At 33.7% G+C, this 26,592-nt stretch overlaps 1 protein-coding gene across 5 annotated transcripts in view; it reads left to right on the forward strand.

Annotated features, from left to right (window-relative positions):
* Window positions 1–26,592, forward strand: part of DYNC2H1 (dynein cytoplasmic 2 heavy chain 1) — a 365,046-nt gene that overhangs the window by 23,057 nt on the left and 315,397 nt on the right. For 4 of the 5 annotated variants that reach the window (XM_082339858.1, XM_082339859.1, XM_082339860.1 and 1 more), the window contains exons 13-26: window positions 1,862–1,957; window positions 6,425–6,577; window positions 7,177–7,275; window positions 8,364–8,503; window positions 8,586–8,814; window positions 9,693–9,820; window positions 13,503–13,618; window positions 16,585–16,712; window positions 21,687–21,836; window positions 22,622–22,827; window positions 23,825–23,980; window positions 24,071–24,185; window positions 24,732–24,902; window positions 25,899–26,281. In XM_082339858.1, coding sequence (XP_082195984.1) covers window positions 1,862–1,957; window positions 6,425–6,577; window positions 7,177–7,275; window positions 8,364–8,503; window positions 8,586–8,814; window positions 9,693–9,820; window positions 13,503–13,618; window positions 16,585–16,712; window positions 21,687–21,836; window positions 22,622–22,827; window positions 23,825–23,980; window positions 24,071–24,185; window positions 24,732–24,902; window positions 25,899–26,281 — 2,270 coding nt within the window. Of the gene's footprint in view, window positions 1–1,861; window positions 1,958–6,424; window positions 6,578–7,176; window positions 7,276–8,363; window positions 8,504–8,585; window positions 8,815–9,692; window positions 9,821–13,502; window positions 13,619–13,891; window positions 16,713–21,686; window positions 21,837–22,621; window positions 22,828–23,824; window positions 23,981–24,070; window positions 24,186–24,731; window positions 24,903–25,898; window positions 26,282–26,592 lie in introns of those variants that run through there. The other variant, XM_082339862.1, reaches the window with a different exon arrangement.

Consider the following 26,592-nt stretch of genomic DNA (forward strand, 5'->3'; position numbering starts at 1 on the left):
ACCTATGTTTTCTCAAGAGCACAAGGTAGTGTGAGTGATCATTTCAGATAGAGGGACTATATATTCCAAAAGCAGAGAGGCTTGCTGACTTCTCTATCCTAAGTATTTAGTCTAACAAAATAAAAGCTCAAAAGATGTTTGAATGGTCATATAGTATTTATATTTACCCCTGAAAGATCAACTGGGAGAATCTATTGTGTATACCTTTACTTATGAGCACACATTTAGCTAGAGTGGGGGGTATGAAGTAGGATATTGGATAGAAAACAGTATGGCCAGATTGCTGTAATTTTATATATTATTTTGCTTCTAGTTTTCCTGATGGGGCTTTTTCTGGGACTACTATTATGGCACAGAACAAATAGAGTGGTTATTCCCCACGAAATAAAGTATATTTTTATGCATACTAGTGGAAAGAAGTGACTTGCTATAAAATTAGTTAAGAAACATTTTTTAAGCACCTACTCTGTGCCAAGAAGTTTTGACATGCTAAGGGTACAAAAATTAAGACAGTCTTCTTAAAGTCCTTAATTAAACTCATTCCACGGTGTCCACTTGGTCTTCTTCCCTGAACCTGTCCTTTTTCCCTGACAGAGCTGGCATTGTCCTCTTTTGTCCACCATGGTACCTTGTAGGTATCCCTATTTTTTGATTCATTGATTAATTCAACAAACGTTTACTGAGTGACACTATTACGGGACATAGATAGCAAATGCATGAATAATACAGTGTTAGGTAGTGATAAGCACATATTTGAAGAAAAAGAAAACAGTAATAGGACTGTGATAAATGCTGCTATTTTATACAGAATGGCCAAGGGAGACCTTAATGAAAATGTAATATTTGAGAAGAGACATGGCAAAATGAGCGAAAGAACCATGCAGATATCTGGAGGAAGACTGTTGCAGGCAGAGGGAATGAATGACTTTCAGAGTTTCTTAGGGAAGACTCTAGAGTTAGGGAAACAGCAAGGAGGCCAATTTCACTGCAGTGCAATTAGGGAGGGGTTTGTGTGGGGCTAAAGACCAGTTTATGTATAATGTGCCAAGGTAAGGATTTTAGATTTGGATTTCATTCTTAAGTGTGTTGGGAAACCATTGGAAGGTTTCAGGTAAGAATTTTAGGATTTTACATTTTATTCTCAAATATTTTGGGGAATCATTTGAAAGTTTTGAATAGGCTAAAGGTATGATATGATTTATGTTTAAGAAAAGACTATTCTGGCTACTTTGAATGCTTTGAATAGACCATAGGGCCACAGTTGGAAACAGACCAGTTCAGATACTGTTGCACTGGTCTTGCCAGGAGATGAGGGTGCTTGAATTGGGGTGGGATTGATGGAGGTAGGTGAAGTGGTTGAATTCAATATATGTTTTGAAGGTATAGTCAATAGACTTCTACTGGTGTGGGATGTGAGAGAAGAGTTAAGGACAACTCAAAGATTTTTTTTGGTCTGAGAAATGGATAAATCATTGTGTTATATACTGACGAAGGAACAGGTTCTTAGAGTTGCAAGAATAAGTTCAGTTTTTTAGCACTTTAACATGCTTTACTGGTTTCCTCTGTGTTCCCTATGAGACTGTGAACTTCTTGATTCCAGAGACTAGGTTTTATAGTCTTTGTTTAATCACCCACCAGAACATGACTTGGCAGATTATATGAACTCAGCACATACTTACACTTGCTGCTCTTGTATGTTAATACATGCGTAAGTGCTCTATTGGAGATGAAAAACTAATTTTTTGCTAAATTTTATAATTGAGAAGAGTTAATATTTCCATTCAAATAATTAAAAATGAAAAATTTTAAATTAAGTTGCTATTTATTATTAATCGTTCCTAATTGGAATTTTACTTTGTAGGTGGCACATTTTTACAATTCTATCGATCAACAAATGATTCAAAGTCAGAGACCAATGATGTTACAATCTGCCTTAGCGTTTGAACAGATAATTAAGGTAAATGGACTTTTTATGCTATTATAATTAGATTTTACATGTGAAGTGTTTCTTATTTCTTAGTTTTTTCGTATACCCTTCGGCTTAACACAGCCATTGATCTAAGGCTTTATTTTGCTCCCCAGTGACTTCCTTCAGTCTTAACAAGTAACATTTTTTACAACTATAGATTTAAACAGTTATAATGTTTCACATATTTTTGTGCTGATTTTGATCAATTGAATTTATATATATATATATTTATATATATATAGTACAGTAAGTCCCCTACCTATGAACCTTCAAGTTGCGAACTTTCAAAGATGTGAAGGTGCATTCCATCAACATCAGGCATGAGTGAAACTGCAGCTTGCCTTCCGACTCCTGTTGCTGACAATCCTTCAGCTGTACCATCTTCCACCCATTCTCCCTCCTCCAGTCAGTAACTCTTCTTGCCTGTTCACTTGATGCCAACCCGTTTATGCCAGCTGTTGTACTGTACTACTGTACTTTTCAAGGTACTATACTGCTAAGATTAAAAATGTTTTAATTTTTTGTGTCTGTTTGTTTTTTATGTATTATTTGTGTGAAAAGTATTAAAAACCTATTACAGTACAGTACAATATAGCCGATTGTGTTAATTGGGTACCTAGGCTAACTTTGTTGGATTTGCAAACGAATTGGACTTACGAACGTGCTCTCGGAATGGAACTTGTTCATATGTAGGGGACTTACTGTATACAAACTTGTATGCTATTATATTTACTTATTCACTGAAGTGCGAGGTCCTTATATATAAGACTCTTTAGTGCTTTTCCATCATCTCCTGATTTTATAATTTAAGTTTTATTTGCTCTTTATCTATGCTTATTTAAATATCCACACATATGAAATTAGGAAAACCCACACTAGTTTTTAAACTGTTAGTATGTGACTGCTCACTTTTTTTTTTTTTTAATAAATTTATTTATTTATTTATTTTGGCTGTGTTGGGTCTCCGTTGCTGCGCGCGGGCTTTCTCTAGTTGCGGCGAGAAGGGGCTGCTCTTTGTTTCGGTGCGCGGGTTTCTCACTGCGGTGGCTTCTCCTGTTGCGGAGCACGGGATCTAGGCACACGGGCCCCAGTAGTTGTGGCTCGCAGGCTCTAGAGCGCAGGCTCAGTAGTTGTGGTGCACGGGCTTAGATGCTCCGTGGCATGTGGGATCTTCCTGGACCAGGGCTCAAACCCGTGTCCCCTGCATTGGCAAGCGGATTCTTAACCACTGTGCCACCAGGGAAGCCCCTGCTCACTTTTTGAAATAAACATTTTTAGTCTTCACAGACAAGAAATACTTTAAAAGATAAGTAGAAGAGGGATATACCCATTAATTCTTCTTTCATTTAAAGTGGATAGCTAGTTGTGTCATGGTTCTCAAGACCACCCCCAGGTTCTGTGATTTACTAGGAGGACGTATAGGCCTCAGGGTATAGTTGTACTCACAGATGATTTACTTATGATTTATTGCAGTGAGAGGATGCAAAGCAAAATCAGCAAAGGGAAAGGTACATGGGGTGAAGTCCTGGGGAAACCAGGTGCAAGCTTTCAAGAGTCCTTTCCCACCGGAATCACCCAGGGCATGTTTAATTTCTCCAGCAAGAAGTAACACATGTGAAATATTGCTTTACTAGGAAAGATCATTAGCAACTCATTGCCCAGGCTTTTATTGGGGACTGGTCATGTAGGTATCTTCTGCCTTAATATGTACCAAAATTCCAGATTCCCAGAAGACAGTCAAGTGTTCAGCATAAACCATATTGTTTAGGTACAGTGAGCCACTCTTAAAAATTAGAGTGGTGGGAACTCTTTCAAAATCCAAGTTCTCAGATGCCAGCTAATGGCCAATCTTTTAAGCAGACCTTTTAAGGGATAGCAGTCAGACCTGCTAAGTTAACTTTTTAATGCACACTAGTTCTCAGGCTTAAAATTTACTAGAAGTTATGTAATTCATATTATAGATGTTATTAAAAATTTTTTCTTATAGACAAAGCTCAATATGAGTTTATGATGGAAAGTTTCAAAAATATAGGTAAACAAAAAGAACAAATGTTTTATGATTGTAGTACCAAGAGTTGGCCATTCTTAAGTGTATATATCTTTTTAAACTTTTTTTCTGTGCATATTTACAAGTGTACTTTTTGAAAATGGGATAATACTTTATTATTTTTAAACTTTTCACCTAATAGATAATGTTTTAAATCAGAGTGTTCAGAGCCCTTTCTTCTCTAATAAACGTATTCAAAATTACATCTATTGATATTTCTAAAGAGGAAGCTTATTTTGAGAAATTGGGTTGCGAGTAGTAAATAATTATATTTAGCATATGTTAAATGAGACATAGTAGGGGACAAAAACTAAGATAGGAGGAGAAGGAACACTAATGTTCTTAATACTCCCCTGGCCACTCTATATTGGAGAGCAGGAACTCTAATTTATTTATTTTTATACTCTAGTAATACGACAGTAAGTAGTGTGTAGTAATTATTCAGTAAATACTTTTGAACTGATTCACAGAGTATTCTATTGAATTTATTATAATTGTTTAGTTTCATTCATTCATCAGCTGTTTATTGAGGGTCACTATATGCCAGAGACTTGCTATGCCTTAATATTTACCAGTTCAAGTGAAGTATAGAAACCTTACTTGTAGTTAGGTCTCTTTTCCCTATTCACTTTTATATATTTGTCTTAAATATTTAGTATCCTTTACATACATAAAACACTGCATCAGATGGGGTTTGCTTCAATCATCAAATATGATTTAAGAAACTCATGAGAAGGATAGTTTATTTTTTATTTACATTTTCCACATCCCAATGTTCTTTTATCCTTTCTAAAGTTCCACGCTTTTTAAAAAAAATCATTTCCTTCTTATTGAGAAAACTTCCTTTAGCCATAGTTTTAAGAGTAGGTTTGCTAGTGACAAATTCTCTTAGTTTTTGTTTGAGAATGTTTTTATTTTCCCTCATTCCTGAAGGATATTTTCACCAGATATATAATTCATGGTTGACAGTTGTTTTCTATTCTTTTCTTTTTTCTTTTTTTTAGAGAAATTGTTTCTAAGTTACTTTATTTTATTTTTTTAATGTTTTATTTATTTTATTTTATTTATTTATTTTTGGCTGCATTGGGTTTTCCTTGCTGCACATGGGCTTTCTTCTAGTTGCGGCGAGTGGGGGCTGCTCTTTGTTGCAGTGCGTGAGCTTCTCATTGCGGTGGCTTCTCTTGTTACGGAGCACGGGCTCTAGGCTCACGGGCTTCATTAGTTGTGGCTCGTGGGCTCTAGAGCGCAGGGTCAGTAGTTGTGGTGCATGGGCTTAGTTGCTTCACGGCATGTGGGATCTTCCCGGACCAGGGCTCGAACACGGGTCCCCTGCATTGGCAGGCAGATTCTTAACCACTGCGCCACCAGGGAAGCCCGACAGTTGTTTTCTTTTAGCACTTTAAAATGTTGTTCCACTTCCTCCTGGCCCTCATGGTTTCAGCTGAGAAATCCACTGCCATGCAAATTTGCATTCCTTTCTAAGTGATGCGTTGTTTCTCTCTGAAACAGTGAAGTACAGCTTGAGGACAGGGTGAGTGTATATGTTAAAATTTCTGCTGGGCTCTGCAGATACCATCCTGACAAAAATGGAACACTGACTTGCACTGCTTCCTTTTCAGATGAGTGGAGTTGAAGTTTAGTGCCCCCTTTTCCCCTACTGACACCTTCCCATGAAAGTGGGACTCCAATTGGCAGTGTCTTGTTGCCTCCAAGTAGAGTGTAAGCCTAGCTCCCTTCTAAGCTCTATTGACATGATTTGGAGGATGTGGAGGGCTGATTCACACTGCTCTGTTGCAGCATAATGGGGGTAGAGGCTCAGCTCTCTGTTAAGCCCCACTGACATAAGCAGGGGATGGAAGATCAGCTCACTTCCTGATCCCAATGAAACTGAAGAAGGGGATGGGTTTCAATTGGTGTTGAATTGGAGTAGGGTGGTTATTGCTAAAAAGGTTTTCTGTCATTAGGCCACTGTTTTCCTGGTCCTGTGGATAAAGGGAACAGGCTTCTTCTGGAGGTTTTTTGTCTGTCTCTGGGGGTGGTTCCAGGTTGGAGACTTCTCCAGCATCCTGTCTGGGATATGAGGGAGACATTAAGGAAACCCAGGTGTGTTGTTCCTCAATTCCCAAGGTTTCTAGGCTGTCCACCTCCTTATTTCTATCTTTTAGTCTTCCTATGCTTGTTTGTTGTGTTATGTCCAGGGTGTTTTAGTTGTAAGAGGGAGAACTTGGAAGGAATGGGGCTACTCAATTCTGGGCAGAATGCCTTATCATTTATAAAATGGAAAAAACTATTGTGTGCTCTTTTATTGCAGGTCAATGTTAGTGATAATTGGACTAATGCTGTAGAATATTGAATCTTTTCAAAAAAAGAAATGTGTTAAATACTAAATGTCATTTGTTGAACCTTAGAATTCAAAAGCAGGAAGAGGGGGAAAGTCACAAGTTACTTGGGATAATCCTAAAGAATTAGAAGGCTACATCCAAAAACTCCAAAATGCTGCTGAACGACTTGCCACTGAAAATAGAAGACTGAGAAAATGGCACATTACATTTTGTGAAAAGGTATACTTTATTTATAAAATTTAATAAGCTATGAATAGTATTATTTAAAAAATAATTAGTTTATAATTTTAAATAACTTCCTATTTAGAAATAATTTGAGACTTAAAGTTGCAAAAATAGTTTAAAGAGTTCACATTTGCCCTTCACCCAGTTTACCCTATTGTCACCAACTTATGTAACCATAGTACATTTATCAAAACTAGGAAATGAACTGTTTTGAATTTTATAACTTTTTCCACTGATGTCCTTTTTCTTTTTGAGTGTCCAATCCAGGATCCCACCTTGTATTTAAATGTTGAGGCTCTGTAGTCTCCTACTCCTCAGTCTTACCTTGTTTTTCATGACCTTGATACTTTTGATGAGTACTGGTCAGTTATTTTGTAATGTCTCTTGATTTGGTTTTGTATGATGCTTTCTCATTTTAGATTGAGATTATACAATTTTGGTAGGAATACCACAGAAGTGGTATTTTGCCTTTCTCAGTACATTGATTAGGTATTGATATGTCTTATTATAGGTTGAGTTAACCTTTATCACTTGGGTAAGGTGGTGCCTGTCAAGATTTTCTACTGAAATTATTATGTTCTAATTTTTAATAGGTGGTAGTTCTTATGAACATTGATTTGCTTCGGCAGCAACAGCGGTGGAAAGATGGATTACAAGAATTAAGGACTGGCTTAGCAAGTGTAGAAGCACAGGTAAAGTGTGTTTTACTTTGTGTCTACACTTTGAAATATGACCTTTTCAGAATGTGAATATATGAATTGATGAAAAGTTCATAAAGGTTATCTGTAAATCTTTACTAATGAATTCCTCATAAATTTAGAATTTGACTGAATTATATATAAAGACCATAAATTAGCAATGCATTTACATTTAAAAATATGTTTCTGAAAAAAAAATAAATAAAATAAAATAAAAATATGTTTCTGTTTGTCTTACGGAATGCCAGATCCCTCAATTTAGACTTTGTAAATAGTTTCTCTGATGCGGTGCTTAAATATCTATCATTTGTTAGTTTTCTTTTAGGTGATTGTTACGTCTGTTGTGACAAAGTTAAGTTTAGGCAGAAACCTAATGATTGAAATAACTCTGTTTCAGAATTTTTTCTTCTTTTTGGGTAAAATGTCAGTTCCACATGCATTTTGATATGAGATGATCTGTACAAAAGTAGTTAGCACAGAGTCTACCTAGTAGGTGGTAAAGGGATCTTAGTGGAATATGAGGTAAGTATCTTAAACATTTACATATATTTTTCAGGTCTTAGAACTTTAAGAAAAAAATAAAAATTAAAGTATTAGAATTGATATGTTTATGGTTATGTGGAAGCAAAAAAGTATGTAAACTATACTGTGCATTCTTGTATTTTAAATTTATCATGTTTTTAAATGTGCAATGGATTATTTAGGGAGTGAAGGGAATAGAAGAGTTATACTTGATGGGAATTTTTGAAAAAGGACTAAGAAATTTACAAAATAAACTATTGTTCCTGTTGTTGTTATTGTTTTAATAGGATCATAAAGTCCATATGTAAAATGCATTTACTATTAACTTGATTTTTAAAATTTTTCTGATCTTTTTGTGTACTATTTATAAGCATGAAGATTAGAGATTTTCATATTTGACTTTATATATGCAAGTAGCAATTAAGGAATTACATGTTGTAAGATATTTAAGATGAGGGTTTTTTTGTTTATAATTTTACCAAATGTGATATGAAAGCATTAAATGAAAACCCATTCTACCACCTAATTATTAAATAAAAAATGTGAATATAACACATTAGGGATTCCAAGCAAGTGACATGCATGCGTGGAAACAGCACTGGAATCATCAACTGTACAAAGCTCTGGAACATCAGTATCAGATGGGCTTAGAAGCACTTAATGAGAATCTGCCAGAAATAAATATAGACTTAACATACAAGTAAGATTTTTAAAACCCAATTTAATTTTCAATCTATAATTTTCCAGTAATTTATATGTTAAAGTTATTTATTTGCTTTCAGACAAGGACGATTACAATTCAAGCCTCCTTTTGAAGAAATTCGAGCTAAATATTATAGAGAAATGAAGAGATTCATCGGCATTCCTAATCAGTTTAAGGGAGTGGGTGACGCAGGAGATGAATCTATTTTTTCTATTATGATTGATAGAAATGCAAGTGGATTTCTGACTATTTTCAGCAAAGCAGAAGATCTATTTAGGAGATTGTCAGCTGTTTTACATCAACATAAAGTATGGAACATGTAATTTTCTGTCCTATTGTAATATTCATCTGATTAATTGAATTAGTATTAAATGTACCAATCAACAAATTATCTTGTGTGGCATAAAGTAAAAATATGCAAACCAGAGAGCCAAAGTTTAGAATTCTTATACAATCTAGATTTATGCTATAGATGAGAAAAACGTTATCCTAAATTATTTTCTCTCTATTTGAAGATTGAGAAACTAGTTTCTTTTCTTTTTTTGAATGTTGTATCAACTTGGAATTTGACGTGACTCTGTTGTGTCATTTTTAATTCCTTTCAGGAAAATATATCCTTTTCTTTATTCTTTGGATTGAGAGCAATCCATGGAGGGAAGCCCTCAACGTTAATGAAATTGAGATGATTTAATTTCTTACTTTTGTTAAGGTGCATCATATTAACTCTCCAGAGATAAACCCCTATTGCATTTATTGCTCATTTGATTGATCCTGAGGCATATGACTGAGAATTCATCCAGTTTCTTAACTGCCGCTGCAGTGCTTCTTCTGTTTTATTTTTCTGGAATTAATTGAATCTGGATACTTTCGAATTTGTTGCCTATAGTAGCTCTTGGCTTTGCAGAAGTGATTCTGTCTTTGACACGTCAAACTTGAGAAGAGAATCTAAAGAAAAGTTTTTTGCAGTCTCTTCAAAAAAGTTTTATGATCAGTATATTTTTATGTATTGTTTTCTTTTCCTGTTCATTCTTTAGGCTATGTGATAATGATTACATTTACATACTTAAACTGAAATTTACTTGAAACCTCACATTTGCCCCTTTTTATTGTTTTTAATAGTTGGACTCTAATCTTTTAAATGTTAACTTATTCTATTTTTTTAATAATATGTTTTCCATTTATACAGGAATGGATTGTAATTGGGCAAGTTGATATGGAAGCTCTAGTGGAAAAGCATCTTTCTACAGTACATGATTGGGAGAAAAATTTTAAAGCACTGAAAATAAAAGGGAAAGAAGTAGAACGACTTCCAAGGTATAATACAGAAGTTAAAGTAGTACTTATGTATCATAGCAGTTCTTGCCATGGGATAGTATGGGTACTCTTCACTTAGTGGTACTGAAGTCCAGTCATCGGTCTTACCTCCTCTAGAGCTCAGCTATGACACTTGAAACTCATCTGAGTAGAGAATTGCTGAGACTAAGAAAACCTCTTCTAGAGGTTTGGCTGGCTGAGACCTAGTTGGATAGGACAGATTGGGGGAAGAGGCTTCTCTCCAGATCTGGTGTAAGGATCTAATATTTGATGTGCATGGGCACAGTCTAAGAATGGTAAGAATCTACTACTGAGAGCATACTGGAGGACATTTGACTCCAATTTTGTATGGCTCTGCCCCCTTTCAAAATGCCCTGGGAGGCACACAAAATAGTGCTGCATCTGGGTATTGCCCTAAATGTGGAGGAGACCTTCTGAGGGGCATTTCATAACCCAGAACATCCCCCTCACTCTCTGAAATTCATATCACTGGAACCATTCTATGCAATAAGCCCTGGGAAGGAAGGGCCTTGTTTAATTGTATATATATTACCTATAAAGTATAATATCACTTTTATTAATCCATTTGTTCTTTCTTTCAATAACTATTTGGTGCTCATTTACAATATGCAAAACCTTGTCCTGTGAGAGTAGAAAGATGAAGACAGAGTTCCTGAGATGAAGTTGCTTGCTCTCTCGTAGTGCAGTAAGACAAGTATGTTTGATGATTAAGTCAAGTACACGCAGGCGTTGAGAGAGTGGGCTCTGGAGGTAGATGGCTCTTACTAGCTGCATGAGTTTGACAGTCATTTCGACCCTGTGAACCTCCATTTCCTCAGCTTTAAAGTAATTACAACTATATTATTTATCTCAGTGTTTTGAGGATTAAATGAGTAATTTGCATATAAATTAATGGTATAGGTTAAGTTCTCAATAAATGCTAGTTGTTATTAATTGTTATTAATACTAGATAGAATAGTCTATACTCCATATTAGAGACTGGACTAAAGGCTATAGAGATTTACAGGATGATGACATCCCATCCATTTGTGGCAAAATAGGGGAAAGCTTCATTAAGATAGAAATACTTGAACTAGGATTTTGATGGGTAGAAATGAGAATTGGAGGTTAAAGCAGAGTCTCTCAGGAAAGGGATTTATGTACTGAAAACAGAAGTTGGTTAATTGAGAATTTGATTAGAGTTAATCTTTTATTAGGGACTAGAGGAGATATTTCTGGAAAGGGGTAGATAAAGTACAGATTTGGGAGAGTCTTACATTCTAAAACAGGGAATTTGGATGTTATTCGTGTTAGAATGATCAGTTGTTGAAGGTTTCTAAACAGAAGGGTGTTAGTACCAAAGCTATACATTAAGAATGTTAATCTGGAAATAATGAGTTGTATGGTGGAATCAAGAGATCCTGGAGGAAGAGAGGTTCGTCTGTCTTCATCCAGAAGCCCAGTAATAATTAATTGCTTCAAGTTGTTGGTATTCAAAATGTGGAGGAGGAAATATTATGAGGTATTAAGGGGTCTTACTTTTGAAGGAAGATGAGGGATGAGGAATAGAGAAGAGACGAATGACTTGAAGGTTTGAACTTGGATGACTAAGATAATGATAGTGCCATTAATGTTACTTTGAAGTAAGGAAAAGACAGTGTTTTTGTAATGTTTGAACATGAGATTTCTCTGTTGGATACTCTCTTTGAGCCCATTTTTGTTTGACTTTATGCTGTCACCTGACTGCCCAAGACCTCTACTGCTGCTACTGCTATTTGTTTGTCCTTTTCTATAAATGGGGTTTCTATTTATACTTCACTGTCAAAGCTAAACAAAACAAAAAGAATGCCTGTCCTACATGCCATATTTCATTTTTCTCTTTCTTGCTTATAAGTTAACATGTATTCATCTAAGCTAATACACACATATATATACACACAGATAATTATTTTATGGGTACTTTTGGGAAATATGCTGTAAGATTAGAAAAGCCATATTCTGATGATGTATTTCAGATACTGTAGTAAGGATATACTTTTGGGGTAGGCCATCTATGTCCATCCCATTCTATCTATGGCTGAATGAAGCCTCAATTGCACATTAAAAGTATTTTCAATTGAAAGGTGAACATTAGTCTTGTCCACAAGATTCAGTGTGTACAACTCTGCTGTAATCATATCACTTTATGTATTAATTCATTAGTAAAATATGGTATAATTTTTTTAGGTTTACCAAAATCATCTATTTTCATATATCAAATGTTAGAAATTTAGACATTTTGTGTCAGGATTTCAAAAATCAAATAACTTCATGTATAAGACAAATTGACTCTTAGGTTTTGGTGGTTAAGAACTGGAGTTTAAACCTCTCCAGTTAGTGGGTGATTGAGAATAAATAAATAAAACTTTAAGAGAAAATTGTATTTTTATAATGAAACTGTATTTAACACTTATAACTTGCTTTCTAAGAATATCACCTGGTTCTATGTTTTAAAAAGGGTCTTTCTAAATAATTTTTTTGACCAAAATTTCCAGACTTTTTTTTTACTTGATATAATTTAAGATAAATATGAGGTTTACTCAGATGAATGAGTCTGGTTCAACTTCTGTTTGTTTAGAACATTATAATTTGTATTCAGAGTACCATGCAAAGAATTAATGTTCTTAAAAATATATGCCTTTTTTCTGATTATTAAAATAGTACATTTGTTTTATAAATTTTTTAAAATATAAAAAGGCATAATGACAATTGCTGTTAATATTTGATGTTTTGGACATATTAGTACATCTGCTTACAAAATTTGGATCATACTGTATCCTGCTATTTTTATTTAACACTAATCATTAGGATTTCACCATGTCATTATCTGGTCCTCAAAAATAATGATTTTAAATTGTATAGATATATAATAATTTATTTAGCCATTCTGATATTTAGTTTACTTCTATTTTTTCACTATTATAATTAATACTTTGAAGAAGATACCTGTATGTAAATCTTGGAGTCTGCCCTGAAAATCTCCTTAGGATAAATTCTAAAAGTGAAGTTACTAAGATAAAAGAATATATCTATTTTAAAATTATTTGATATAAGTAAATTGCCCTTGCAAAAGTTGTATTATTTTATACTCTGACCAACAGTTCTGAGAGTTCTCTATTTGCCCACGATTGAAGATATGAATTAACAATTCATTGCATTTTTGTGAATTAGATAGGTATAAAATGGTATGTTTTATTGCTTTAGTGTCTTCATAATCTATATTCACTTTCTATGTTTGTTTTATTTTCCCTATCATTATTGCTTGTACTTTGACTACAGGATAATAATTTATTTTATAAATCTTTAAATAAGTACGTTACATACTGTGACAAGTAAAGCATGTAAAAATTTAAATATATTCATGTTGATACTTTAGTAATTCATAATGTGCTGCTTTTTTTTTAAACTGATACATTGGATTATTAAAAACTGTAGTATTATAAGAAAGTCATTGTTTAATGAAAAACTTCATATTAGTATGTGTAAGGCATTTTTGCTAAATGAAATCTAAATGTGCTTAAAGATCACAATAATATGTTTGGGTGATATTGTAAAATGTATTACACAAAATCATATTATAATGAGACTCTTTTCCTGTAATTAGTCTTTTTCATGTCAAAATATGTCCTTTGGCATTTTTCAGTACTGTCAAGGTAGATTGTTTAAATATTAATTGTAACCCTGTGAAGACTGTGATTGATGATCTTATCCAGAAGTTATTTGACGTGCTTGTTCTTTCTTTGAAGAAGTCCATTCAAGGTAAAGACACTTTTACATTTTTATAGTTATGAAATATGAATCTCAATGATGATTAAAATAAAAGATAATCTAGAAAGTAATATGAAATAAAATGTGCTTAAAGTAATTTTAATAAAGTAGGAAACTCCATATTCAACTCCTGAGAGGCCTAAAAATTGAAGGCATTTTTTATTATTTGCAGTGTGAGCTAGTATCAGTTTGTTGCATATGCTACTGAGAAAGGAGGTTATTCTGGTATAATGTATTTATCCTTATCTCTTCAAGTGACTACAGGCATAACTTGGAGATATTGTGGGTTTAGTTCCAGACCACTGCAATAAAGAATATTGTGATAAAGAGAGCCATGGGAATTTTTTGGTCTCCCAGTGCATATAAAAGTTATGTTTACATATACTGTAGTCTGTTAAGTGTGCAGTAAGCATTATGTCTGAATAAACAATTTACATACCTTAGTTAAAAAATGCTTAATTGCTAAAAAATGCTAACCATCACCTGAGCCTTCAGTGAGTCATAATCTTTTTGCTGGTGGAGGGTCTTGCCTTGATGTTGATGGCTGCTGACTGATCCGGGTGGTGGTTGCTGAAGGGTGGGGTGGCCGTGGCAGTTTCTTAAAATAAGACAACACTGAAGTGTGCTGCATCGATTGACTCTTCCTTTCTCTGTAGCGTGCAATGCTGTTTGATAGCATTTTACCCACAGTAATACTTCTTTCAGAATTGGAGTCAGCCTCCTCAAACCCTGCTGCTGCTTCATTAACTAAGTTTATTCAATATTCTAAATCTTTTGTTGTCATTTCAACAATCTTCACAGCATCTTCACCAGGACTGGATTCTCAAAATTACAAGTAACCACTTTCTTTGCTTATCCATAAGAAGCAACTCCTCATTTGTGAAAGTTTTATCATGAGATTGCAGGAATTCATTCACATCTTTAAGCTCCACCTCTAATTCTAGTTCTCTTTCTATTTTTATCTTATCTTTAGTTACTTCCTCCACTGAAGTCTTGAATCCCTCAAAGTCATCCATGAGGGTTGGAATCAACTTCTTCCAAACTCCTGTTAACATTGATATTTTGACCTCTTTCCATGAATCACGAATGCTCTTAATGGCATCTGGAATGGTGAATCCCTTTCAGAAGATTTTCAATTTATTCTGCCCAGATGCATCAGAGAAATCACTCTCTGTTGCAGCTATAGCCTTATGAAATGTATTTCTTAAATAATAAGACTTGAATGTTGAAATTACTTATTGATCCATGAGCGGCAGAATGGATGTTGTGTTAGCAGGCATGAAAACAACATGAATCTTGTACATCTCCATCAGAGCACTTGGGTGACCAGGTGCATTGTCAATGAGCAGTTGTATTTTGAAAGGAATATCTTTTTTTTCTGAGCAGTAGCTCTCAGCAGTGAGCTTAAAATATTCAGTAAACAATATTGTAAACAGATGTGCTGTCATCAGGCTTTGTTGTTCCATTTCTGGAGCAGAGGGAAAATAGATTCAAAATAAAGGTGCTATGATTTTTTGAATGGCAAATGAGCATTGGAATCAACTTAAAGTTACCAGCTGCATTAGCCTCTAACAAGAGAGTCAGCCTGTCTTTTGAATCTTTGAATCCAGGCATTGACTTCTCTCTAGCTGTGAAAGTCCTCGATGGTATCTTCTTCTAATAGAAGACTTCTTCATCTCCATTGAAAATCTGTTGTTTAGTGGAGCAGCTTTCGTTAACTGTCTTAGCTAGATCATCTGGATAACTTGCTGCAGCTCGTGTATCAACACATGCTGCTTTATCTTGTACTTTTTATGTTGTGGAGATTGCTTCTTTCTTTAAATCTCATGAACCAACCTCTGTTAGCTTCAAATTTTCTTCTGCAGCTTCCTCACCTCTCTCAGTCTTTATATAATGGAAGACAGTTGGGGCCTTGCTCTGGATTATGCTGTGGCTTAAGGGGCTGTTGTAGCTGGTTTGATCTTCTATCCAAATCACTAAAACTTGCTCCATATAAACAGTAATCCTGTTTTGCTTTCTTATCATTTGTGTTCACTGGAGTACAGCATATTTAATTTCCCTTAAGAACTTTTCCTTGGCTAACTGTTTGGTGCAAGAGGCCTAGTTTTTGGCCTATCTCGTCGTTAGACATGCCTTCCTCACTAAGCTTAATCATTTCTAGCTTTTGGTTTAACGTGAGAGCACTCTTTCTTTCACTTGAATACTCAAGGGCCATTGTAGCCTTATTAATTGGCCCAATTTCAATATTTTTGTGTCTCAGGGAATAGAGAGGTGAAACAGTCAGAATATATACGACATTTGTCAGTTAAGTTCACTGTCTTACGTGGGTGTGGTTCATGGTGCCCCAAAACAATTACAATAGTAACATCAAAGATCACTGATCACAGATCACCATAACAAATGTAATTAATAATGGAAAAGTTTGAAATATTGGGACAATTACCAAGACGTGACACAGAGGCATGAAGCAAGCAAATGCTGTTGGAAAAATGGCACTGATAAACTTGCTCCATGCAGAGTTGCCATAGACCTTCAATTTGTAAAAACTGCAATATCTGCAAAGCACAATAAAGTGAAGCACAATAAAATGAGGTATGCCTGTACTATTTTCCAAAATATCAGTGTTTCTTTTTTCCTTTAAGCTGTGGTGTTTTAGCATATTATTTAAAAGACTGAAAAAGTTACCAATTTTCAGTAAAATTTACTAAGAGTGAGTACATTTTAAATTTCTTCTCAAAAATTTTAAGTGTCATGTAAAACAATTACAGTTTCATGAGAAGAAATTTCTTTGCTTATTCTACATTTTGAATTTTGCTTTATGAAAGCAAATGGCTACTTAGGATTTAATGTATTTCATATAGTGATTACTTCTAACATTCCTTGATTTAGAAATTATGTAATTAAATATTTTTGGTGTTAATAATAACTTTTTTATATTTCAATGTTACCTATTTCAGCTCATTTACATGAAATTGATACATTCGTTACTGAAGCTATGGCAGTCTTAACAATTATGCCCCAGTCTGTGGAAGAGATAGGTAATGCAAATTTACAATATAGTAAGCTACAAGAACGGAAGCCAGAGGTGAGAATCACAAAGTAATTTATTCTTTTACTGTACTGGGGATGATTAAATTAGATAATTTTATGTGACTATTTAGAAATATCATATAATTGCAATATTATAAGGAAGTCTATAAAATCTAGTCCAATTGATCAGTTCATGATTGGACTCTTGATGTTATGTTGGTGTAATGAAACAGTAACAATAATGCTTATTATTATTTTCAGAAGTATTTGTGCTCTCTTTTATGATGTGGCTTATTAGAATAAAACTAAACTTAAATAATTCATGCTGTTACTTCCAGGGTTGTGCTTTTAAGATGCTGAAGTATGAAGTTAGAGCTGAATTAGGAACACACACACACACACACACACACACACACACACACACACTCTCACATATGATGGAGGAGCTCATAATTAGAGACAAAGATAAAAGAAGTGGTGAAGGATTCATAAAACCAGTATCTAGAAGGCTAGAGCCTAGAATAAGCAAGTCAAAATTTTATAGAACATATTATAGATGATCTTAGTTATGTTTAGAAGAAGGAGGAGAAATAATTCAAAATAGAATACAAAGTTTTATATGTTCCTATTATGTGATAGGCTTAAAATTATTAGATAGATTAGAGGTAAGTGAAATAATATACCTTCATGGTGGAAGGAATTGTAAACTTTTATATGGAAGGCTTAAATGTATAAAGAGGATTTAAAGGCAAATAAAATAATGTACTTTTCTAGTAGAAGGAAATAACTAAAGAAGGAATAGCATTATGAGCTGTGGCAGTTAGCTTGATTTAGCAGAGACGTTCATTCATTTATTTATTTGACAGATACTTATAGATCACCTGATATATTCTAGGCATTGTGCTAGGAGTTGTGGCTACAGCTATGAACATGCTCTATTCTCATGAAATTTGCATTCGTGTGTGTGTGTGTGTGTGTGTGTGTCAGAGAGAGAGAGAGGGAGAGACAGAGACAGAGAGAAAGAGAGGAGCAAGAGGAGCTAGAGCAGTGCATGATAAACTGGGGCGTGTTTCTTAGAGTGGGCAATCGTGGATACCTTATCAGATAGATGACATCTATCTGCACTGAGACCTGAAAAACTTAAGGAGGCAACCATTCCGAGATTTAGGGGGCAGATAGAACAACAAATACAAAGATCTTAAGGTAGAGAAGGAGTTTGGTATGCCTAAGGAAGATAGGTGAAAATATTGTCAAGAAACTTAGTTATCAAGAAAGCCATATTATTCAAGGAAAAAATGGTTTGAGGTGAAATTGGAGAGGTAGGCAAGGGCCAGATTATGAAGGTACTTTTAAACAATCATAAGGATTTTGGGTTTTTTTTCTGAAAGTAATAGAAAGTCCTTACAGGGATTTAAGCAGAGAAGGGATACGGTCTGGTTTACATTTTGAAGTGATTACTCTGGCTGCTCTGTAAAGAATGGATTGGAGGGAGACAACAGTAGCAAAGAGTCCAGTTAGTATGATATTGCAACTGGTATACAAGAGATGATGGAAGCTTGTACCATGGAGTAGCAGAGGAGGTGGAGAGAACCGGAGAAATTGATGATGCACTTTAGAGTTAGCACCAAGGTCTTCTGATGTATTAGAAGTAGATGGAGCTTAGAGAAAAAGCAATAAACATGTCTCCTAGGTTTTGGGCTTGGGCAGCTGGGAAGCTAATGGTAACATTTACTGAGATGAGGATGACTAGAGAGGGGAGTTGTTTGGAGATTGGAAGTGGTGGGGATTGAGATGTCAGGTAGAATGAGGAGTATGGAATTTAGAGTAAAGGTGAAGACTAGAGATATAAATTTGGAAGTCATCTTAAGATTCATGATGTTTAAAGCCACAGGATTGAACTAGATCATCTGGTTGATAACAAACTGTAGAGGTTATAGGACCAGGTTTGAGCTTTCTGAAGTTTAGAGTTCAAGCATAGATGGAGGCAGCTAAGGAGATTGATAATGAAGTGGGATGAAAGTGTGTCATCACAAAAACTATGAGAAATAGATGTATTTGGGAACAACATGTGAGGCAGGAAGTGACACGAGACAGTATAAAGAGCCAGGCAGAATTAGGTCATGTGAGTCACATTAAGGATCTTAGGTTTGATTTTGTGGACATTGAGGAGTCGTTGCTGGGTTTTAAGCAGCAAGATGTTACAGAATTGTGTTTTGGTATGTCTCTCTGTTGGCACGTGGATTTGAAGAAGTAGGAATGCATGCAGGTATACTTGAAAACTGTTGTAATGTCTTCACAGGCTAAGTTCTGTTCACATATAGGAAATTAGAATCCTGCTCTATTTTTTCTGTCACTGATTTTCCTAGTACAACATGGATTCTTGGTCCATTGTTTTTCTGTTTCTCAGGTGAAACTGATCCTGCCCAGAAATTGCAAGCTGGTCATTGAGATATGTTTTAATTTTTTTTTTTTGTCTATTATATTTGCACAGTGATTTTTAAATATCTTTCAGTGGATATTATTGCTTTGTTGAGTAGAAAAAGTACAGGTATAAATTATAGGACACTGTTGTTTTATGGTGCTTTAAAAGGCCTAGAAGCAATTTGAGTAGTTTAGCACTTACTGACCTACACCTAGACTGTTTAACAGACTGCTCATTATACACAGCTCAGGGCATTTCAAGTGGAAGCTGAATACAGGAGTTTGGTTCCAATTCTTCAGTTTTCCCTTTCTTAAGTACCTTTTTTTCCATGACTTACCCTTCTCTGTTAAGTAGGATAATTTAGTTAATCTATGCTTTTAGATAGTCACTAATTTTAGAAGCCTCTTTAGCATTTTCTTATGAATGGAACTTTTATAATAAAAACTTCACTTTGAACAGCTATAGTATTGTCTTCCTATATTCATGATTTAATTCAGTTTCATATTACCACTTTTATTATCCTTTTTAACTTTTGATGTTTGAGTGTCTTAGTTGAGTTTGCATATAATAATGTTAGAAACTTTATATCCAGGAATTTAACAAATTATGTATAGTCCCTCCCATCAGGAAACTTGCACAAGCCTCTTAGATAGCCTCATCCACCAGAGAGCAGAGAGCAGAAGCAAGAAGAACTACAATCCTGCAACCTGAGGAACAAAAACCACATTCACAGAAAGGTAGACAAGATGAAAAGGCAGGGGGCTATGTACCAGATGAAGGAACAAGATAAAACCCCAGAAAAACAACTAAATGAAGTGGAGATAGGCAACCTTCCAGAAAAAGAATTCAGAATAATGATAGTGAAGATGATCCAGGACCTCGGAAAAAGAATGGAGGCAAAGATCGAGAAGATGCAAGAAATATTTAACAAAGACCTAGAAGAATTAAAGAACAAACAAACAGAGATGAACAACCGAAATGAAAACCGAAATGAAAACTACACTAGAAGGAATCAATAGCAGAATAACTGAGGCAGAAGGACGGATAAGTGACCTGTAAGACAGAATGGTGGAATTCACTGCTGCGGAACAGAATAAAGAAAGAAGAATGAAAAGAAATGAAGACAGCCTAAGAGACCTCTGGCACAACATTAAACGCAACAACATTCGCATTATAGGGGTCCCAGAAGGAGAAGAGAGAGAGAAAGGACCTGAGAAAATATTTGAAAAGATTATAGTCAAAAACTTCCCTAACATGGGAAAGGATATAGAGTCCCATACAGGATAAACCCAAGGAGAAGCATGCCAAGGCACATAGTAATCAAATTGGCAAAAATTAAAGACAAAGAAAAATTATTGAAAGCAGCAAGGGAAAAATGACAAATAACATACAAGGGAACTCCCATAAGGTTAACAGCTGATTTCTCAGCAGAAACTCCACAAGCCAGAAGGGAGTGGCATGATATACTTAAAGTGATGAAAGGGAAGAACCTACAACCAAGATTACTCTACCCGGCAAGGATCTCATTCAGATTCGATGGAGAAATCAAAAGCTTTACACACAAGCAAAAGCTAAGAGAATTCAGTACCACCAAACCAACTCTACAACAAATGCTAAAGGAACTTCTCTAAGTGGGAAACACAAGAGAAGAAAAGGACCTACAAAAACAAACCCAAAACAATTAAGAAAATGGTCATAGGAACATACATGGCGATAATTACCTTAAACGTGAATGGATTAAATGCTCCAACCAAAAGACACAGGCTTGCTGAATGGATACAAAAATAAGACCCATATATATGCTGTCTACAAGAGATCCACTTCAGACCTAGGGACACATACAGACTGAAAGTGAGGGGATGGAAAAAGATACTATATGCAAATGGAATTCAAAAGAAAGCTGGAGTAGCAATACTCATATCAGATAAATTGACTTTAAAATAAAGAATGTTACAAGAGACAAGGAAGGACACTACATAATGATCAAGGGATCAATCCAAGATAAAGATATAACAATTATAAATATATATGCACCCAACATAGGAGCACTTCAATACGTAAGGCAACTGCTAACAGCTATAAAAGAGGAAATCGACAGTAACACAGTAATAGTGGGGGACTTTAACACCTCACTTACACCAATGGACAGGTCATCCAAAGTGAAAATAAATAAGGAAACAAAAGCTTTAAATGACACAATAGACCAGACAGATTTAATTGATATTTATAGGACATTCCATCCTAAAACAGCAGATTACACGTTCTTCTCAAGTGTGCATGGAACATTCTCCAGGATAGATCACATCTTGGGTCACAAATCAAGCCTCAGTAAATTTAAGAAAATTGAAATCATATCAAGCATCTTTTCTGACCACAACGCTATGAGATTAGAAATGAATTACAGGGAAAAAAACGTAAAAAACACAAACACGTGGAGACTAAACAATACGTTACTAAATAACCAAAAACAAAAGCAAAAACCAACAAATTATGTAAAAGCAAAAATCTTGATTTAAAAAGCAAATCATGAAACAATTTTAAATAAATGGAATCTTAATAAATTTGATAAAATATGTTGTTTTTCACATGTCATTTTTTAACTTTTAGATTTTGCCCTTAATTCAAGAAGCTGAAGATAAAAACAGACTTTTACGGACTGTGGCAGGTGGAGGTTTAGAAACAATTAGTAATCTGAAAGCTAAGTGGGATAAGTTTGAGTTGATGATGGAAAGTCACCAACTTATGATTAAAGATCAGGTAAGAACCTTTTGGTCATTTTGTTAAAATGGAAACAGTTTTTTTCTCATTTAAGATTTCTTGCTTATCTTTATTCCATTATAGCTCAGGTTTATAAGAATTTATAAGCTCAGGTTTTCTGTAACATCTTATGGAAAAACCTCAAGGAACTTTTTGGCCATCCCAATATATTGCTGATGAAATTGACCTCCCTCAGTACTTCCATACAGTAAAACACTTTGTATAAATGATGATCATGTCACATAGTTTATCTTTGCTTCCTACCGTACCAGGAATGTATGTGACATTATTTTCAGTCTTTCTTATGAATAAATTTATTTACCTACTGTGTATGGTATCTTTTAAGGGTACAATCTGGAAGTTGTACACATCTATTACACTCATATTCTATTGACCAGAACTTAGTCTTATGGCTGTTAGCTGCATGGGAGACTGGGAAATGCCCTCCTTTATTAAACAGCTGTATAATCAGGTAGAACAACTGGAGGTCATTGATCAAATTTTTTTATCACATTGATTTTGTTGATAGTTATGATGGATGCTGTTAATCACACGAACGATTTTGTAATGATGATGTTTGCAGTATATCTCTTGTTTTTGTAAATTTATGGTCTAATTTATTTTTGAGTTATTTTATTGTACTTGAAATCAATAATAAAGAATAATCTTTGAAAAGCTGATACTGATATTTTTTGACCTTTAAATTGAAATGTTGGAAATAAAAATGTGAATATAAAGTAAGATTTTACTTTGAATCAAATTATGTAAACTCTATTGGCTTATAGATTGAAGTGATGAAAGGAAATGTGAAATCACGTCTTCAGATCTATTATCAAGAACTGGAAAAATTTAAAGCTCGTTGGGACCAACTAAAGCCTGGTGATGATGTTATTGAAACTGGCCAGCAAAATACTCTTGATAAAAGTGCAAAGTCAATAAAAGAGAAAAAAATTGAGTTTGATGATCTTGAAGTCATAAGAAAAAAGCTGGTGTATGTTTATTCTTTAAAACTGATAGTGCGCATTTTGGAAAAAAGAGTTTTGTATTTATATATTAAGCTAGTAGTGTTCTTATATCTATTATCTTAATGTCTTTCCTTATAAACTTCAGCAGTTTTAAAAATACCAGTATTAAGTGTTCATGCTACTGCTTTCTTAGGAGTTGTTGAATTATATTAGGATTTTAAGAGAAAAGCAGATTTCTGGTTAGGCCTAGAAATAGAAATAATAGAAGTTATAATAGCAAATTAAATAAGAAAAATAATAATAGAAAATTAAATTTACTTAAAAGTTAAATTAGGGAGTTGGAATATTGCTTTATGTGATCTCATTGTATTTAAAAATGGAATATATAAAATTAATGGACAATTACTTTTAGAGCTTCTGGGAAAAAAATGAACCTAGCAAAATGATGAGACTTCAAAGAAAAATATTTGTTGTTTTATGTTATAATAATACAAGATATTAAGTTTAATAATTGTTTTAGGTTTGGTCCATTTAGGTAAATGCATCCATAAATTAACTGGCTTCGTAGGTGAGTGGGGGTTTTAGTACCACGCTTATTAAATGACATTACATTAATTAGATGAAGAATATCTTACATTCTAGAAGTGAATTCTTTCAACCTAGAAGAATATTAATGGATATTCTTTAATCTGTTCTCAGTTTAATCCATAAATTTGTGCAATTCTGAATATTTATATATATATGACATGTATTATGTACATAAAATATATTGATATATATTACCAATTTTACTTTGACTTCTTTGGAAAAAATGCATATTAATGAATTTGGAAGAGCTTGTTCCTAAGTAGTTAAAGTAAAATTCTTATGTAAAGTAGACATAGCCTCCCACTGTCTACCTCTGCTGTCAGATACATGCACACAAACACACACAGGGAATGCAGTAAATATTAATTAAACTTATTGATATTTAACAGTTTTTCTTTTTAAAAAATTAATGATATTTACTACTTGTTTCTATAGTGATGATTGCCATCATTTTGGCCTAGAAGAGCCCAACTTCTCCTTGGCATATAGCATCTCTAAGGACATTGAGAGCTGTGCACAAATTTGGGCCCTTTATGAAGAGTTTCAGCAAGGATTTCAAGAAATGGCCAATGAAGATTGGATTACTTTTAGGTTTGATTCATAAACAGTATTTAGATTCTGATAGTTTTGTGGTATTTTTGAGGGATGTAAATTGTAAGGTATGTTTCTGGTATTTTACAGGACTAAGACATATCTGTTTGAGGAATTTTTGATGAATTGGCATGACAGATTAAGAAAGGTTGAAGAACATTCGGTAATGACGGTGAAATTACAATCAGAGGTTGACAAATATAAAGTAAGATAGTTTTACTTATCTTACTATTTAAAAATGGTGTTTGGAGCTTTCATGTATCTTTTTATTATGTAGTGACTGAAATGTAATTTTAGTTTATATATTTTTAAAGATTCCATTACATGAAAAAAATAGAAAGTATAGAGTAAACCATAGAAGTTACTGATATTTCTGCTTCAGTTTGAAAGAAGTTATAACTAAGAAATTTATGGTTAAAGTTATATGTTGGAGTATTTATAACTTAGAAATTAGGATATGGGTCATTTAGCATATTTAGGATATAGGTCATTTGCTAAATTTATAAAAATAGAAATATTTTAGGTCATGTTTTAAAATATATCAAGCTACCAAGGGAAATTTGCATGTATCCACAGCAATGTTTAATAAAAAGTTTTATACAATTCTTTTTAAGAATTTGATTTTAAGATTGTTAAATACGATAATACAGTAATTAAAAATCTTATAGATAATTATAATAAAATTAAATAATAATTTACATTTTGCTTGTATATATACATACATATGTCTTTTTTTCTTCTTTTTTAACAGATTGCGGTCCCTATCTTGAAATATGTGAGAGGGGAGCATCTTTCTCCAGATCACTGGCTTGACCTTTTTCGTCTACTTGGCCTTCCTAAGGGGACTAGTCTAGATAAATTACTGTTTGGTGATCTGCTTAGAGTAGCTGCTACAATTGTTGCCAAAGCTTCAGACCTTAAAGTAAGAATCACTTTTATAAATATCTCATAGATCTGACCTTTGTTGACATACATTTTTGCTTTATATTTTATTTAAATAAAACAGCAAGTTAAATTTCTTTCTTTCCTTAAAATAGTGACAGTGTTCCATTTTTCCATTATTCTTTCATTAGTAATACATCTGAATCTATTGATGGGGTTATAGAAACAATATAAGCTCCTTCTTTGAGAGAGAGAAAACATCTGAAATAAAATATGTCTTACTTTAAGAAGGAAGTCAGCTTTAATCAAAAAGCAAACAAGTACAAAGCATTTTATAAAACACATTTAAAATCATAGGGTATATTATAAATAGAAGCTAAGGGGTACAAAAATACAGAGAACTAAACAAGGAACCAATTTGCTAATCAGTTTTAGCATAGGTCTCAGGTGAAAGTAAAACTTGCACAATTATATCATAAGTAGCAGACTTTCTATTTTGTGTTCTTCCCATTCAATGTAAAAAAATAAAAGGACTTTTGATGTCAAATTGTTTTATTTTCTAATATATTATCTAATATGTATACTTTCATCTTTGCTGATAATCCTGGAGCATATGTAGATAATTATAAGGTTATAAAGCATGACTGCTGTAGGAGGTAATTCTAGATGGTTGCTAATCATTTTAGATGTATTGGAACTTACAGTTAAATTACAATAAAATGGCTGAGTTCTGCAAAATTTTAAATATTTTTGTCGTTTGCAATGGATGCTTAAATTTTGTTTTTTTTTTTTTTTTTTAGAAGTAAAAAGCATAAGGCAGAACTCTGTATATATTTGACCATGTGAACTAAATATCTGATATCCCTTAATACATTTGCCAGTAATTCTCTTGGATTGATGAAAATATATCTACTTAAATTTTTGTTTTTTCTTTATGGTGAAAAGCCAAATAAAAATATATCTTCTTATAAAATAGATATAACTTATTTATATGATAATGTTGAAATAATAAACATGGATATTTTGTGTTAAATAGGATTTAAATAGTCGGGCACAAGGTGAAGTTACAATCAGAGAAGCTTTACGAGAACTTGATCTTTGGGGAGTTGGAGCAGTATTTACATTGGTTGATTATGAAGACAGCCAAAGTCGAACTATCAAGCTGATTAAAGACTGGAAAGATATAGTAAATCAAGTTGGAGATAATAGGTGCCTTCTTCAGTCCTTAAAGGATTCTCCTTATTATAAAGGATTTGAAGATAAAGTGTCAATTTGGGAAAGAAAACTTGCAGAGTTAGATGAGTACCTACAGAATTTAAACCATATTCAGAGAAAGTGGGTATATTTGGAACCCATTTTTGGCCGTGGAGCATTGCCAAAAGAACAGATGCGCTTCAACAGAGTTGATGAAGATTTTAGGTCAGTACAACTACATAAGACAAAGACACATATGATGGTTTTTATTCATATGGTGAGGTACTTAATACAAGCTAATTACTTTTACATTATTAGCGTCATCTGTGTCTTCAACTTTTTTTCTACTGGGTCCTTCTGAGAAATTAGTTTCTCTCATTCAGTCATTTACTTCTTGAATCATTTTGATCTGGTTTCTGTCTTTACCACTCTACCTATATTAATAATATTTCCATAGTATAATAGTAATAATAATAATATTACTAATATATATCTAGTATTTCTTAAAGTTACCAATTACTTTCCCATTGTAAATC

This window comes from Balaenoptera borealis (genome assembly GCF_965194805.1).
Source record: "Balaenoptera borealis genome assembly, chromosome: 11".
Lineage (NCBI taxonomy): Eukaryota > Metazoa > Chordata > Mammalia > Artiodactyla > Balaenopteridae > Balaenoptera > Balaenoptera borealis.